Below are 16,788 nucleotides of genomic sequence, written 5' to 3' on the forward strand. Positions count from 1 at the left end.
CTCGCGGTTGAACGCCTGCAACTCCACCAGTTCGCGCAGGAACGCTTCCTTCTCCTGCCAACCTGAAACCAGAGGACCAATAAGCAAAAACTGGCGGGTTAAGTTACTGGCACTTAAGGTAGCCTATCTTAGGCCTCTAGGTTTGACAACGCATCTGCAATCCCCCGGTGTTGCAGGTGTCTATGGCCGGTGGTACCTCTTACCATCAGGAGACCCACTTGCTCGTTTTCCATCCAGTCGAAATAAAATATATATATATATATATATATATATATATGATTTTAAGACAACTTCTTGACGTCGTATAAAGATATGTCTATGTCGAAGTTTGTAACAGACGTACCTTTCTTGACGGCCTTCTGTTCATCCTCCAGATGTTTGATACGTTCGGCCACATCAGTGAGCGCGGGGTTGTTGCCGACCAATTGCCGACCCAGACCGATCACCTCCTTAAACCTGCACGCAGAATACACAATTGGTCAATGTATTTGTTTAATAAAGTAAAACCAGAAAATATCAATTATTTTAAAATGTCCATATCGAAAATACAAACTGAAACATAGATGTACAGAAAAACCAGAAAAAGACACCAGCGCTGGGAATCGAACCCAGATCCTCAGCAGTCCGTGCTCCGAACCCCCACACTACCACGGGACAGGAGTACAGACACAATTTTTTCCTATGCACCACATATCAGCTTGTTTGTTTCTTATTTAGTCACTTAAGCAGCGACACTAGCGACATCTATGTTTTAGCCCTTATCGAGAAACTTTCAACACCCCATTGGAACTAACCGCTCACCCGGACAAGAGATGTCGCTATTAAGCAATCAAATTAAGATTGGTTTTTGGAGTATTTTTGTAATTTTTTCCTGGGTTCCATTCCCAGCGCTGGTCTACTTTCTGGTTTTTCTGTGCATCTTTTTCAGTTTGTATTTTCGATATGGATTTTACGGTCATTAAAAGCAACAAAATTTGGCGTTGAAATAAAAAATACAAAAAGACTCCAAAAACCAATCTTATAACTATCCTTTAGGTCACGCACACAAGAGCACGTCATGTAATGACAGCGGGGTTTTGACATTCACTCATTCATTTAATTCATTCTTCTTTTTCTGCAATCAGTTCTTCATATAGCTGTGTGTGTAATCATTCACTTCAACTCTCGCGGCACTCTACCTATACTATTGTTAGGTTTAAACTGAATCATACTTTTGTAAAAAAAAACGAAAAAGAAAGGCCCTAGCCAAAAGCAGCAGGGCTACTACGAAACTCGAAACTCGAGGTTCGTGTCGTGCGGTCCCTCTCGCTCTCGTATTAAATAGCATAAGTGTCAGAGGGACCGCACGACACGAACTTCGAGTTTCGAGTTTCGTAGTAGCCCTGCTGTTCTCGGGATCTTCAGCGTTACATAGCACTGTAATTCCAAATTTAGTTTCGGCATTAAAAAATATAAATGGTTTATTTAAACAATTACAAAAATTGGATTTCCGTTAGTCCCACAATAAGCTAGCAATGTCACGTGACAATTGATTTAATTAAATCACTAAATTACTAACAAAATAAGAAGATGGGTAACAATTTAAGTTGTGATTGCTGGACCAACAACGAGACTGATGGAGTCCATAGAAATACATATTAAAAAGTATTCAAAACATTGTACAACTTACTCGTCATCGTGAGTCTTGATGTCGTCTTCTAATTCTCTGTGCTCTTTCAGCAATGACTCTGCGGTAGCGACGTCCTTCGCAGTCGCTTCCTGCGCCAATTCTTCATGCACTTTCTGAAAAAAAAAATGCAAACGTAACACCAAATAACACAAGAAACACCATAACAGACAACGAAAAAGTACAGGACGTCCACCAACGAGACGGCGGGTTCACGGCTGCTTTCAACAAAAGCAACTCGAGGTCTATGGGAGAGGCCTATGTCCAACAGTGGACGTCCTATGGCTGAGATGATGATGATGACAATGATGGTGACCATAAAAGGAAACCCCAGATGGTCAAATTTCTAACTGTCATAATAAAACGTTCTACCATCCCATTGGTATGAGGGCAAGCGGTAAGAAGTGTTAATGGTCTTATTACCACTTTCCACCCCATTGGTTTCCGGAGTGTGAGCCGTAAAGAGCCACAAAACTGTAGCTATTCATAGGATTGTTAATTGTCTTATTAGAACTTACCTCTCCATTAGTTTACGGATTATAAAAGTCTAATTTTGGGATGAGACATACGATCTCACCTGTTTTCAGTTGTTTATTTGCAAATGTTTTATTACTCCGTTCCATCATATTGGTTTCCGGAGTATATCGCGAATTCTATTTCTATTTTTATTATTATTATTCTTATCCATGTCACTTCACGTCATGTAATGTCACGAATAAATGTTTTCTTTCTTTCTTTCTTTCTTTCTTTCTTTCTTTCTATATGCTGTGCTTTAATAAGAGCTGAGTTTTCCTCACCTGGAGCCAGTCGTCCAGGTTATTGGCGCTCCTCTGGAAGATCTGGTGTCCCACGGCGCTCTCGAGCCGGGAGCGGCGCTCGGCGGCGCGCGCGCGGCACCGCTCCCACACTGACTGTATCTCTTTCTGGCGAGCTTCGACGTTCGCTCGCTCCGTTGGGTATTGAGATTTGACGCTGGAGGGAAAAATTCAAATTACAATTAAACAATTTAATGTTGCACTCAAAGACGTAATTTACAACTTGCCCGTTTGTTGTTGGGTTAAATCTTGGAAATTCATTTTGACCTACTTTCTTTTGACGGATTACTTTAAATTTAGCATACTTATATAATATATTAGTCTGATATTTAAATTTTGATTGTCCCGCCAGGATCGTCTCCGTAGGACGGAACTCCTCAACGGTAAATGGTACGGTAACGTAGTTTGTATGACAATACAAGTGCAATCAACAAGAAGTACAGTCAGCAAAAAAAGCTTGCATTAAAACAGAAATTTTCAACAAAAAAACTTTGTTTCAACCTCACCATAGCGCCAACTAGCGTGACACACTCACCAGCTCTAGTAGCTTTAATGGTTCAGTTACCTGTGGGTTTGCAACCATTTAAGGAGGCTGCATGAAAATAGAATAAATATTGCATAAATAAATATAAATGCAGGTGTAAGGTCTATCACCATCTAATTGGCTAATACTGCCCCCAAGCCGCAGTACTTACATTATGTTCACTGTTCCAGGTGGACAGTAAGATAACCAGTATAATTACTGCAATGAGGTATTCTATGCTAAGCTGGCAACGTGTCTTCAATCGTCTGATGTTGCTGGTATCCATGAGGTAACGCTCATTACCATCAGCTCACCCACTTGCTCGTTTGCTACTTTATCTCATATAAAAAAAACTCTCCACCGTATAAACATAACTTCTGCACTTTTATTTTTGTTAAGTAGCAATAGTAGTAGTATTCATTTAGGGGCTGTTTCACCATCCATTGATTAGTGTAAGTGGCGGTTGGGTGTGATGCCGTCTCTATTTGTTTTTGTTCGAATAAACGGAACGGGATCACATTTAACCGTCGGTAACGCTAATCAATGGATGGGAAACAGCCTTTAATCTCTTGTCTTAATTGGAAAAAAGTCAAGGAGTTTAATCTTATCAAATTTATGAATCAGCGTTACTTTGCGGAGGTCCATATCAATGAACTAAAATAATTTCCTTGCTCACCGCGCGACCTTACGATAGCTAAGCTTATGCAGAATATGCGTGTTCATGCAGTTCTCCACCTCCACACTGTTAGAAACACACAAATCACACAAACCCATCTATCACACCACCACACTACACTGACGCGTTTCGAACTCAACAGAGCTCATCTTCAGAGTGCACAACCGTACACCATGCTACCAGTTTGTTAGACTAACGAACTACAACCACCGCAACTGGTAGCATGGTGTACGGTTGTGTCACTCTGAAGATGAGCTCTGGTTGAGTTCGAAACGCGTCAGTTAGTGTGGTGGTGGTGATAGATGGATTTGTGTGATTTGTGTGTTCTTACAGTGTGGAGGTGGAGGAACTGCATGAACACGCATTTTTGCATAAGCTTAGCTATCGTAAGGTCGCGGGTGAGCAAGGAAATTATTTTGTTCTTATCAAATTTTCTAGGATATATTTAGTCTGTTTACCATTTGACTCGTTTCAAGTATTATTTTTGTTTAGACGTTTCAAAGCAACCGCAACAAAATTTGTCGTACACAGCTCGCAAATATCAGTTATGTTGACGACATGGTAATGGTACTCACTCGTCTGCCAGCAGACTGACAGTATGCACTTTCTCCCTCAGCGGCTCGAGTTCTCTCTCTAACTGCGCGTGGCGTCTCTGGAGCGCCTGGACGGTCCTCAGGTCCGCGGCGGGTGCTCCGCTCGCGGCCAGCTGCTGCTCCTTCTCGCCCATCCAATCTAGGGCTTCGTCGCAGGTTCGGCTGAAGAGTTCCACGCTAAAAAAAGAGGTTAATACTGTATGTTAATAAAACCTTCCAAGAGCATGTCGAACCATGCTCAGTGTAGGGTTCCGTAGCCATTTTTAAAAATAAATCGTGAAAAGTTGACCAGCAAAAGAAGCACAGATTTTTGACAATAGCTTATAACCGGTAGGTATATCCGACCATGTGTGAAACCAATTTTGGTTCGTTATATTTTTTGGACATGGAATTTGGAAGATAAGGAGGGGAGACACAATTTATACAACTTTCGGAGTCATTATTTCCGAATATTTTCACATAGGTAGTAGATTTAAAAAAAACCCTAACTTGTGTTTTGCTACACGTTGATTTTTTATAAAAATTCAGGTTCTGAGAACAAAAATATTTACTTATATTTTTACAAGCTTTTATTTAGTTTCACCTGCCCCGTAGTCTGTATGTAATCAAAATCTTGCAAGTTAAATTCGACCAAATTTTAATAGTTGGACTGACTTGAAATTTGGTATACTTATGTAACTTGCGTGACAATACAATAATCTAGTAGTGACATCCTGGTAGTACGGCCAGGATCGTCTCCGCAGGACGGAACTCCTCAACAGATAATGGCATTGACTTGAAATTTGATATGCAAGTGCAGTTTGGGTGACAATACATGATAATAAAACTAAATTTTTACCAAAAACTTATTAAATACACGTAGTGCGCGACTTGCAGCAACCGTCGTGGCGTGTGCTCCGAGAGGAAGGGCTACGAATTAGCCCGGAACATGTCAAGCTAAACTCGATTTAAGGTGTGAGTTATCCAGCTTTATTTCACTACTGTTTACCCGCGACAGATGCAGCAGTTGAATAAAAATTGCGAGATTTTACAAAATTCCCGTGGGAATTATACCGTGGTCTTTAGGCACTTGTCCCACCGCCGACGATGAGCGAGAAGCGAGTAGAGCGAGTAACTAGAAACGAGTGGGCGAGCAGCGAGAAGCGAGTGTAGTTTTGTCGCTCGGCTGTAAGCGAGTGTTCGCGTGCGACGGGCGATTACTCGCTCCACTCGACTCGCTCGTGCGGGCGGCCGCCGCCAAGCTGACAACGCTGAGCGAGTATCTATAGCTCAGCGAGTTTTATAGCTCTTGTCGCTGCGACAAAAAGATGTAAGAGCGAGTTGTCGCCGACAGTGTGAACAGTCAGCGATCAACTATTAATATATGTGCTTTTACTCACACAGGATCTTATATCTTTTGTTCGTTTCTTGAGCGAGAAAATAGTCGATAGCCAATCGTTTCCTCGCTGGCGGTGAGACAAGTGCCTTATACACACACACACATACTTACAAACTTTCGCATTAATAATATTAATCCGATGAGTGAGGCTCACTGCAGTTTCAGGTTCAAAGATTCGATGTCGTTACCTGGATGCCCCTTCCAGACTCTTCTCCTTCTGTTGTTTGAGCCTCAGCAGGCGCTCCCACTGCTGCCGCAGCTGCTGTCTCCTGGCGGCCGCCTTGCTGGCCTGGCCGTGGGCGGTCGCCACCAGCTCCTCGGCGGCGGCGTCGATGTGCTCCAAGCGTTTGGACGCCGCCGACAGGTCCGTCACGAATTTCTGGGGATAATGGCGCTCAGTTTACTGGCGACGAATTCTGAACGGCGTTTTTGTTTTTAAATTACATTAAAATTAGAATAAAATAAAATTAACTTTTTATTTTATGTTAGTTTTATGCATATATTTAAACATGACTTAATTAATCAAAAAAACTATTTACTCACAATAGACTTTTTAAGTCGGAAATATTTCTTTTGAGTTGAAAGAAATAAAGTTTGTACGTTTTGTTAAGTCAGCCATTTCTACTAAGTCAGTAATTTGTACTTGTCAGTTGCGTTTCGCTGTTTTTGAAGAAAATAAAAACTGGCCATACATCGGTATGTGGCATTCGAAAACTTTTAAACTTGGCACATTAACGGAAATAAAAAACGCAACTTGATTTAAGTATAGTTTAATTGATCCGGGTACCCTTCCGGCATAATCTTGTTTGCCCGAAACTTACGTAGCATAACACATAATTATCGCATAAACAAAATAATAGCTCCGCAAAAAAATTACCTGGCATAGGAGTCATTTCGCATAAAACTATTTCACAATTTTGCACAGCTTAGCTAAACAAGATTATTCCGATATTAGTTTTGGCGATATGATTATTATGCGAAATGATACTATGCGATACGAGATTTTACCTAACCACAAAAAGTTGTCATAAATATCTCAAAAATGGCTAAACCGATTTTGATGTCACACAGACAGACAGACACTTATAACACCCCTCTTTTTGCATCGGGGGTTAAAAATTGCAGGAACTTACCTATATCTAGCTAGATCTGATTTCAGGTTTCCATTTATTTAGTAAACACCTTGTACTCTTAGCTTGTATAGATTGTCTGACCTCATATTTCCTCTTGGCGGTGTCCACGGTGTCCTCAGCGTCCTCCGCCCTCAGCATGCGCTCCTTGTCTTTAATCCACTTGTCGAAGTCGTCGCACTCCGCGAAGAAGCTGTACAGTTTGATGGCGTCCTCCAGCTGGGCGCGGCGCGCCGCCGACAACGTCAGCAGCTCATCTACGAGTTAATGAAAATAGATTACATAATAGTATTTTATCTACACCCATATAGTAAATCCTCAATTATGCGTTCAAAAACCATAGGTAATGACCAGCATTACGACATTGGATTCTATTATGAACACGGCTGTATCGTAATGGTCATTACGATACAGAAATCTGTATCGTAATAAGATTTCATACATCATTACAGCACGGGCGCCGCGACCACGTGCAGCAGCAGCTCGTGGGGCAGACATACCTACCTAGTTCTCGTTAATGCAGGTCATTCTCAATGGTTCGCGGAACACATGATAGAGGATTTAATATATGGATATAGATAAAATATTGTATGCAACTGTACGTAATTAACCACATTCATAAAACCACACTCATGTTTTAAGGACCCCTATTACGATACAGTTGCATAAAATACTATTATGCAACTGTATCGTAATAGGGGTCCTTAAAACACGAGTGTTTCATAATAGGGTCGCATGAGTGTTTTAAGGCCTAATTACGTACAGTTGCATACAATATTTTATCTATATCCATATATTAAATAGATAAAAATGCATTTCGACACAGATAAATAATGGAATGACACGGTATTAAAGTATTACGACGACCGGATGGCCAAGTGTATTTTAGTTGTTAGTTGTATTACTATATAAGTATGTTATCCGTTGCCGATCCATTACCAATCTTTGCTTAGATTGGGAACAACATCAATGGTATCAAGTGTCTATAGCCTCTGGGATCTCTACCTAGCCTCGCCTCGTACTTCGTTGCTTGTCTCGCGTCTAATGTCTCGTCTCGCTCTATTGTCTCGTCTCGCGTCTAATGTCTCGTCTCGCGTCTAATGTCTCGTTTCGCGTCTAATGTCTCGTCTCGTGTCTAATGTCTCGTCTCGCGTCTAATGTCTCGTCTCGTGTCTAATGTCTCGTCTCGCGTCTATTGTCTCGTCTCGCGTCTAATTCTTCGTCTCGCGTCTATTGTCTCGTTCTCGCGTCTAATGTCTCGTCTCGCGTCTAATGTCTCGTCTCGCGTCTAATGTCTCGTCTCGCGTCTAATGTCTCGTCTCGCGTCTAATGTCTCGTCTCGCGTCTATTGTCTCGTCTCGCGTCTATTGTCTCGTCTCGCGTCTAATGTCTCGTCTCGCGTCTAATGTCTCGTCTCGCGTCTATTGTCTCGTCTCGCGTCTAATGTCTCGTCTCGCGTCTAATGTCTCGTCTCGCGTCTAATGTCTCGTCTCGCGTCTAATGTCTCGTCTCGCGTCTAATGTCTCGTCTCGCGTCTATTGTCTCGTCTCGCGTCTAATGTCTCGTCTCGCGTCTATTGTCTCGTCTCGCGTCTAATGTCTCGTCTCGCGTCTATTGTCTCGTCTCGCGTCTATTGTCTCGTCTCGCGTCTAATGTCTCGTCTCGCGTCTATTGTCTCGTCTCGCGTCTATTGTCTCGTCTCGCGTCTAATGTCTCGTCTCGCGTCTAATGTCTCGTCTCGCGTCTAATGTCTCGTCTCGCGTCTAATGTCTCGTCTCGCGTCTAATGTCTCGTCTCGCGTCTAATGTCTCGTCTCGCGTCTAATGTCTCGTCTCGCGTCTAATGTCTCGTCTCGCGTCTGATGTCTCGTCTCGCGTCTAATGTCTCGTCTCGCGTCTTATGTCTCGTCTCTTGTCTGTCTCGTCTCTCGTCTGACCTCACATGTACTAACCATAGTCGTTCTGGATGTCGTCAATGCGCTTGGTGACGGGGGGGGGGCGGGGGGCGGTGCGGGGGCGGCGCGGGGGGCGCGGCGCGCGGGGCGGCCCCTCCTCACGGGCACCACTTGCTTCACCAGGACCGTCTTCTTCACTCGCTGGATGGTGCGGACCTTCTCCGGCCGGCGGACTTGGACCTAAATCATTTTAAAATTATCAGGGCGGCCACAATCATACACTGAATTCCGTAAATACATCACGCACGTACGTTTATTTCAATTCCGAACGCACAGGCCACCTTACGGAATTCCGAATTAGAGAAAAGTTCAAACGAAAAATTACTGTCTGTATGTGGTAGGTCCATAGATTTGTATCGATTTACTGCGTTCGAAACGGAGTTCCGTGTATGTGGCCACATAATTAACCTCAAAAACATTCCATGATCTAGAAAAAATTCTAAGTTTTAAAAATCCCACTTCAAAAATCTCAAATCAACGCCACAGCTCTCAGCTAGATCCCACGCACGTAGTTTTGGTTCCAAATAAAGCGTTCGGTCTCCCCTGAAAAACTCGTTAAAGACTAGCTCAAAAATTTCTTAACATCTAACCTAATCTCAAAAAACCTCATCGAATCTCAAATAATCTCACCGAATCTCAAAAAATCTCACCGAATCTCATGAAATCTCGACTTACCGGCACAACTCTCGGCTCAATCTCGCGCACGTAGTTGGCCGGCACGAAGCCGTCCGAGCGGTCGGCCTTGCGCACCGACCACCAGTCCGGGTTGGTCTTGTTGATCAGGAACATAACCTCGCCTTTCGCTATCGATATCCCTTGCCCCGTGAACGCGTAGAGGGCTTTGACCTGGGGACGAGAGGGATTCATTTGTAATGACAATTTCAGTGTCACTTTGCAGTGTCAATTTGTAGCATCAATTTCCGTTGTCAATTTTAATTTGAAATTGCGGGGATTCGCAAAAATCGTGTGAAGATGAGCTCTGGTTGAGTTCGAAACACGTAAGTGTAATGTGGTGGTGGTGATAGTTGGGTTTGTGTGAATTGTGTGTGTTCTTACAGTGTGGAGGTGGAGGAACTGCATGAACACACATTTCTTGCATAAACGTAGCTATCATAAGGTCGCGGGTGAGCAAAGTATTTTTTTTAGTTCATTAATAATCTAACCAACAACAAAAAAGTTTGAAAACCCCCGACTTTGTCACTTCAAAATTCAATCTCTCAAAAACAGCTGAACCGATTTTGATAAAACATGTCTAAGAACCATCGCTGGTTTTTCAGCTTTCAAATAAAAAAACGCATTCTAATCGCTCCACCTGTTTAAGAGCTACGGTACTACAGACAGACACACATAGCGGTCAAACTTATAACAGCCCTCTTTTCGCGTCGGGGGTTAAAAAAGCCGTGACAAGTCACGCATACTGTCATCCCCCCCCCCCCCACCTGCGGCACGCTCCGCTCCTCAGTAACGGTCCGGTGCTCCAGCCTCTCGACTTCCTCTTCCTCCCACACGTCGGTGGGCACCAGGCGGGACTCATTCACCCACTCTTCTTCCTCCAGCGCAGGAGCAGACTCCACCTCAGTTGGGAGCTGGAACACAAAGTCAATGAAAGTAAGCAACAGCATTCATAATTTACATTCTACGTCAACAGATGGCAGCACAAGTAAGTCGAAGTCAAAGTATGATTAGTCAATTTAGGCTAAATAAACACTTATGAAAATCGAAAAGTAAAAAACCTCTGTTGAGTAGAAACTGGAAAGAATGTTGGAGGTGTATTTTTTTATAACTATAGTATAGTAGTAACCTTAACCCAGATTCTACTCGCCAATAGATGGCAGCACAAACCGGTTTTCGCCAGTCTAGTGTAGCTACTACTAGATGGCGCTGATATCAAAAATTGTATTTGATGATCTATGCCTATGTGCATATAATGTTTACCAGTGTGGTAATAAAAGTGAGAGTATCATTCAACTTTTCACCGAGTTTTAGAATCACAATCTCAGTGCCAACAACTTGTATATCATCACGGAAAACCTAGTCTGTCTTACCAAAAGATGGCGCTCAAATCAAACCTTTTATATCTATCCCACATAGCGCTACAAGTTTAACATCGTTGTTACCAGATGCCGTACCAATAGCTAGAAGTATGTACCAAGTGTCATGTCACCTGTAACGTAAGTATCCCGGCAGCCTTGAGCCTCTCAGCGTGAGCGCTCAGGGTCTCCAGCTCGGCGCTGTACGCGCGTATCTCGTCGTGGAGCGCCTTGTGTCTGGCCAGGAGCGCCGCGGCGGACGGCTCGTCGCGGCCGCAGTCCGCGCTCGCCACCAGAGGGCGCTTCTCTTTCATCCACGACTCGGATTCGTTGGCGTCGCCGTAGAACTGAAAAAAAAGTTTAAATTTTATTTTAAATAGCTTCTGTACTTTTTGTTGACAGTATTAGTCAAAGAAAAACTACTCTGTTGCTCTGAGGATGAACTATGACTGCGTTCGAAACTCGTCAGTGTAGTGTGAAAGTGATGAGTCGGGCTTGTGTGTTGGAGGTGGAGGAGCTGCGTGAACACACATTCCTTGCATAAATGTAGCTATCATAAGGTCGCGGGTGAGCAAAGTAAATGTTTTAGTTCATTGATATGGACCGCAAAGTAATGCCTAATTCAATAAACAAAAGCCGAGTTACGGTTGCGTTGCCGGCCCTTTGCGAAAGGATAAGACTGGTTTTTTGAAGATCCTTTTAGTAATTAAAATTTTAAGCTAAATAAGTTTAGACCAAAACGCTTAATGTATGCAAAAAATCTTTATGCTAAAAAAGAATTATGCCATTCAATATTACAGCAAATATTTTCGACCATAAAATATTAGCACACAAAATTTTAGACCATGCTATAGGCTAATATCACAACTTTACTAGCTCTCAGTGTCAATGATGTCTGTCAGAAACATTGTAACGTCTTCTCGCTCTCACCTGGTGCGCTTCGGCGGCGTCAGCTAGTTGTCTCTCTCTGGCGTCGGCAAGCTCCCGCAGCGCGGCCCACTGTTGGTTGAGCGAGGCCAGTCGGCGCTCGATTTCTGCGCTCTTCGGGTGCTTTGCGTCGATCAGGCTGAAATGTTATGTTATTACCATTAATAAAGTTTATTTATATTTCTATTATTATTCGCAAGAGCGTAGCAGACAAACTCACAGCCTACCAATAAATATTTGAATTTGAATAGCTAAAGCAAGTACCTACGGTTTCCTGTTGCTCACAATAGATGGCACTCACCTCTGTTCCTTGGCCCTGTGGCGCTGCGATACATTTCACCTTTTGCTAACAGCTAACGCAAGTATAGTTTCTTGTGGCTCGCACTAGATGGCGCTCACCTCTGTCCCTCGGTCCTGTGCCGAGATGCAGTACCACACCCGCAGTACGGGTCAGATGGTTTACTGACAGCTAACGCAAGTATAGTTTCCTATGGCTCACACTAGATGGCGCTCACCTCTGTCCCTAGTCCCTGTGGCGCTGCGATAAATATTACCTTCTGCTAACAGCTAACGCAAGTAGTTTCCTGTGGCTCACACTAGATGGCGCTCACCTTTGTCCTTTGGCCCTGTGGCGCTGCGAAACATGGTCCCTCGCCCGCAACTCGTGCAGTAAGGCGGTATGCTTCTGCCGCAGAGCCAGCACGCCGCGGAGGTCCTTGGCGGCGACGTCGGCGCGGCAGATGCGCTGTTTGTCTGTCACCCAGCCTGCACACAGAACGATTGGTCAGTACAGGAATCCCTGCCACAGAACGCCAAACCGGCACACGGGTCATCTAAAAACACTGAACGTAGATATACTAGTAGTTAAAATGTTTAGACTTCTCAACTAAGTGACTCCATCTCCATACATCTCGGTATTTTTTTCCATATTTGCTGTATGATATTTATTTCAGCTTCATGTGTAAACGCGTTCCTGAGAAACAGTCTTGTCAGACAGACAGCGAAGTCCTATTCTTTATTTTGAGGTAAACTAATACTTCGTAAATGTTGTACATAACATTATGCGCAATGAAGAACTCACCTTCCTCCTCGTCGTGGTCTTCCAGGAACTGGTACAGGTTCCTGGCGTCTTCTAACCTGGACTTGCGGTCTTTGGCAGCTGCCAGCAAGCTGTGAAAACAGTATGAACAATTTTAGTCTGCATTACCCCTGGTGATGCAGATGTCTATGGGCGGTGGTGATCTCTTACCATCAGGAGACCCACTTGCTTATTTGCCATCCAGTTGAAAAAAAAATGCAAAAATTATGGCATCTTCTGATAGGGTGACGACTTTTGCGCCACCGTGTACTTAATGAAAAAACCGGATAGCTCACGTCTTAAATCGAGTTTAAAATCATGACATAATAGTATTTTATGCAACTGTATCGTAATAGGGGTCCCTAAAACACGAGTGTAGCCGAGTTTCATAATAGGGTCACATGAGTGTTTTAAGGCCTAATTACGTACAGTTGCATACAATATTTTATCTATATCCATATATTAAATCCTCTATCATGTGTTCCGCGAACCATTGAGAATGACCTGCATTAACGAGAACTAGGTAGGTATGTCTGCCCCACGAGCTGCTGCTGCGCGTGGTCGCGGCGCATATAGTAAATCCTCAATTATTTCTGTATCGTAATGACCATTACGATACAGCCGTGTTCATAATAGAATCCAATGTCGTAATGCTGGTCATTGCCTATGGTTTTTGAACGCATAATTGAGGATTTACTATATGGGTGCAGATAAAGCATTATACCTATCGTATCCATCGTGCAGTTCCTGTAGCCTGGCGGCCAGGTCGTTGCGGGGCTGCGCGCCCCCCTCGCCCCCCCGGCGGCGTGTCGCGTGAGGCGCCGGATGCTCTCGTGCAGGGCGCCCAGCTGCAGCTCCTGGAGGGCGTGTGCCTGCAGCAGGCGCTCCACGTCCACCAGGTGCCGCCCCACTTCCTCGGACTGGAACACCGTCTGGATGGATGGATGATGAGGGGCTGGATTAGGGTGGGATCAAACTTTTCTTTACACTCGTTGCTATAGTTACTTTCCTGAGTCACTCTTTAAACCGTAAGTTTATAGTACAATTTGCCAAACATGCATTTTTGTGGTAGTTTTAAGCTACTTCTATAATTGGTCGTTTAATAAGCATGTTAGTATGTTATACAACATTTCTTCTATTGAACTGTATGTACTCCTTTTGTCTCTTCGCTGACAGGAGAGAATAAGTTAGTATCAGGTTTTTTTGACGATACGGTCTTGCTTGCAATTGGCTAATAACTAATAATTAAGAATATAAACTTATAGAAAATACAATCATATACCTAAGAGCTAAATACTACTAAATAATAAATCTACTAGCTAACATAAATAATATTTTTATATTATAAAAAAATACCGCCTCGAATCGTTCCTGGCGCAAAGGTGCCCAATTGACAATAATTCATATTTCTAAGACTATAATTTGATTCGTTGTCTGTATTCTGTTTGGAAAGAGATAGACGCTGATGTTTTTAAAATTTCACTACGATTATTAATTTATTTAAAAAAAATTAAGATGTGCTTATTCTAAAAGGGCATAACTCCAAAACTACCACACAATAAATACATTACTTTTGTCTAGTCTCTATTAAAAAAAAAGATCACGCAAATCTGACGTAGACGTTGTCAAAATTATGACAGCTCCTTTTTCTGGTGAAAAAGGCAAAGGAAACATGTCTAGTCACATATATTTTTTAAATATGGAGAAATAAATTATAGGAAATAAATTGTAGTAATTTACAGGTGTTAAAAAAATGAAATCTTGTCAATTGCAAGCAAGACCGTAACATCAAAAAAACCTTACAATACTAACGCCATCTAGCGACATGTCTTTTAACCCTCATTAATGTTGCGAAACAAGGACACTCAAAGGTCTGTTTTCTATAATAGGGTCTTGAACTCACCTGCATGTCCATAAGCGTAGCCCGCACAGTATCAGCCTCCCTGAGCAGCGCGAGCAGCCGTGCCAGCGTCAGCAGCGACCCTCGGTGCCGCTCCAGCAGCGCCAGCAGCTCCTGCCAGCGAGCCAGCACGGCCTGCTCCGTGCGGGCCACGGCTTCCGCCCCGTGGTACTTCTCGCGGACCAATTCTGCCGCCATGGCTGAGAGGTCTTCGAAGCGCTCGGTCCTGGAAGAACAGTTTGTAGTGGCGACACTAGCGACATCTTGTGACGAGTAGGGGAAAGCGGAACTCTGTGGCGCCACTAGTGACATTATGTGACAAGTAAGGGAAAGCTGATCTTGGTGACATTTTGTGACGAGTAAGGGAAAGCGGACAGGCAACATTAGTAATAAATAAAAATTAAATAATAATATCATTGAATATTTGACAATAATTTATTTAGTTGGGACTAAATAAAGCCTGTTCTATGGGTACTAGGCAACGGATAAACATATGTATAGATAATTACATACTTATATAAATATTAAAAAAGACCCGAGAACAAACTTTCGTATTATTCACACAAATATCTGCCCCGGCCGGGGAACGAACCCGGGACCTCAAGCTTCACAGTCAAGTTTTCTAACCACATCGCTATTACTACTACTAACAAGATCTTGTGACGAATAGGGGAAAGCTGATTTTTATGTCACACAAGCGACATCTTGTAATGAGTAGCGGAAGGCTAATCTTTGTGGGGCCACTAGCGACACCTTGTGATAACTAGGACGAATAGGACTTGTGACGCCACAGATATAGATTACACTAGATAACGCAAACACCTCAATCTGTATGAAAACCAACCGTGTCACTTTTTTATATCTACTGTGACGTCTCAAGAGCGAATTAGCGATGTGAATTCCCCGATGTCCGCGCAAAATCTATTCAAATGCGCCGCCCGCCCGCGCCGTGGGGCTCGAGTCAGTCACTACACTAGTCATGATTAGTCAGTTAGCGGTCAGTCTTTGTATGGGGCCAACCTCGACGTTAAGTATAAGCCATAATGCCTGCAAGAAACTTTTCACACCTCTCCTTCAGAAAAGTAACTTTTCCTCCCTGACGAGAGGAAGCAAAGTGCAACTTTTTCTGTTCAAGGCTTTTCAAAGTATTTTATTGCAAATGCCATTTTTTGAAGTAGATAATTGTGAAGCCACGCCATTTTCTATGCTGGTTGTTCTTTAATAATATTTAGAATTTGTTTTTTTTTTCAAGTTTCTTAATGCTCGGTGTGAAAAGTTGTATGAGCCACACGGGAGCAAAATTATTTTCATCTTGGGCGTTAACACTTGAATCCCTCGCTACATTCCGGATTCAATGTACGCCCTCGCTGTAAATACACCATATTGCTCCCTTGTGACACAAATAACTATTAATAAACTCTGACCTGGCGAGGATGTCTGCGGAGATGGCCTCGTGCTTCTTGACGGTGGCGTCCACTTGCGCCAGGTTGGACCCGTAGCGCGGGTCCGAGAGCACCTGGATCATCTCCTTCAGGTACCCTTTACGAAGCACCGACTGCAAGACAACATATTATTTATTACTAGTGTAAAGTTGGGTGCCCGAGATGAGAGTTTTCATTTGCCATAAAGTAATTTATTTCTGAAATAGTAATTTCTTCAGAGTTGATATTAAACTAACCTAACCTAACCTATCACTATCGACCATAGTACAGTCGCGCATACTCAACTTTGGACAGTTCTCCAGGCGATGGCGAATCATAGAGCGGCTAGTCGTTGCAAGGAAAGGTGGAGGGAACCAGGTCGCGCGGTAATCACCTATGCGCTGGACTGCTCAAGTGAAGCCGCTGTAGAAACGGCGTATCTGACTGTGCCAGGACAGTCTGCCAACAGAAGGGTATGCGGGAGATCGTTCGGAGAGCTGTGTCCGCCTCTACCACCGACGCGGACGCCTCAATGTGACCACGACCGCTCTGCCAGAGCGACACGACAAAGAAGAAGAAGAAGAACCTAACCTAACTGCATTCTATATGATGACATTAAAAAAAAAACCTAAAACAGCACGTTCTATACATGTTATGGCTAACGTTGGCAAGTGAAATTCGGGCAAATGAAATTCGG

General features: G+C 43.3%; 2 protein-coding genes across 2 annotated transcripts in view; one reads left to right on the plus strand and one right to left on the minus strand.

The window, feature by feature from the left end:
- LOC141443153 (spectrin beta chain, non-erythrocytic 5-like) overlaps nucleotides 1-16,788 on the minus strand; it is a 181,496-nt gene that overhangs the window by 101,598 nt on the left and 63,110 nt on the right. Inside the window, 19 exon segments of the mRNA XM_074108361.1 lie at nucleotides 6-62; nucleotides 344-456; nucleotides 1,670-1,782; nucleotides 2,464-2,638; nucleotides 4,256-4,450; nucleotides 5,840-6,030; nucleotides 6,866-7,038; nucleotides 8,733-8,807; nucleotides 8,810-8,915; nucleotides 9,411-9,581; nucleotides 10,175-10,321; nucleotides 10,900-11,112; nucleotides 11,696-11,831; nucleotides 12,304-12,457; nucleotides 12,774-12,862; nucleotides 13,495-13,562; nucleotides 13,565-13,702; nucleotides 14,674-14,896; nucleotides 16,095-16,225. Of these exon segments, the coding sequence (XP_073964462.1) occupies nucleotides 6-62; nucleotides 344-456; nucleotides 1,670-1,782; nucleotides 2,464-2,638; nucleotides 4,256-4,450; nucleotides 5,840-6,030; nucleotides 6,866-7,038; nucleotides 8,733-8,807; nucleotides 8,810-8,915; nucleotides 9,411-9,581; nucleotides 10,175-10,321; nucleotides 10,900-11,112; nucleotides 11,696-11,831; nucleotides 12,304-12,457; nucleotides 12,774-12,862; nucleotides 13,495-13,562; nucleotides 13,565-13,702; nucleotides 14,674-14,896; nucleotides 16,095-16,225 (2,668 nt within the window).
- LOC141443075 (spectrin alpha chain, non-erythrocytic 1-like) overlaps nucleotides 16,418-16,788 on the plus strand; it is a 15,226-nt gene continuing 14,855 nt past the window's right edge. The window contains exon 1 of the mRNA XM_074108287.1: nucleotides 16,418-16,625. Within this exon, the coding sequence (XP_073964388.1) occupies nucleotides 16,418-16,625 (208 nt within the window). The remainder of the gene's footprint in view (nucleotides 16,626-16,788) is intronic.

Source organism: Choristoneura fumiferana, chromosome 26, assembly GCF_025370935.1.
Source record: "Choristoneura fumiferana chromosome 26, NRCan_CFum_1, whole genome shotgun sequence".
Taxonomy (NCBI): domain Eukaryota; kingdom Metazoa; phylum Arthropoda; class Insecta; order Lepidoptera; family Tortricidae; genus Choristoneura; species Choristoneura fumiferana.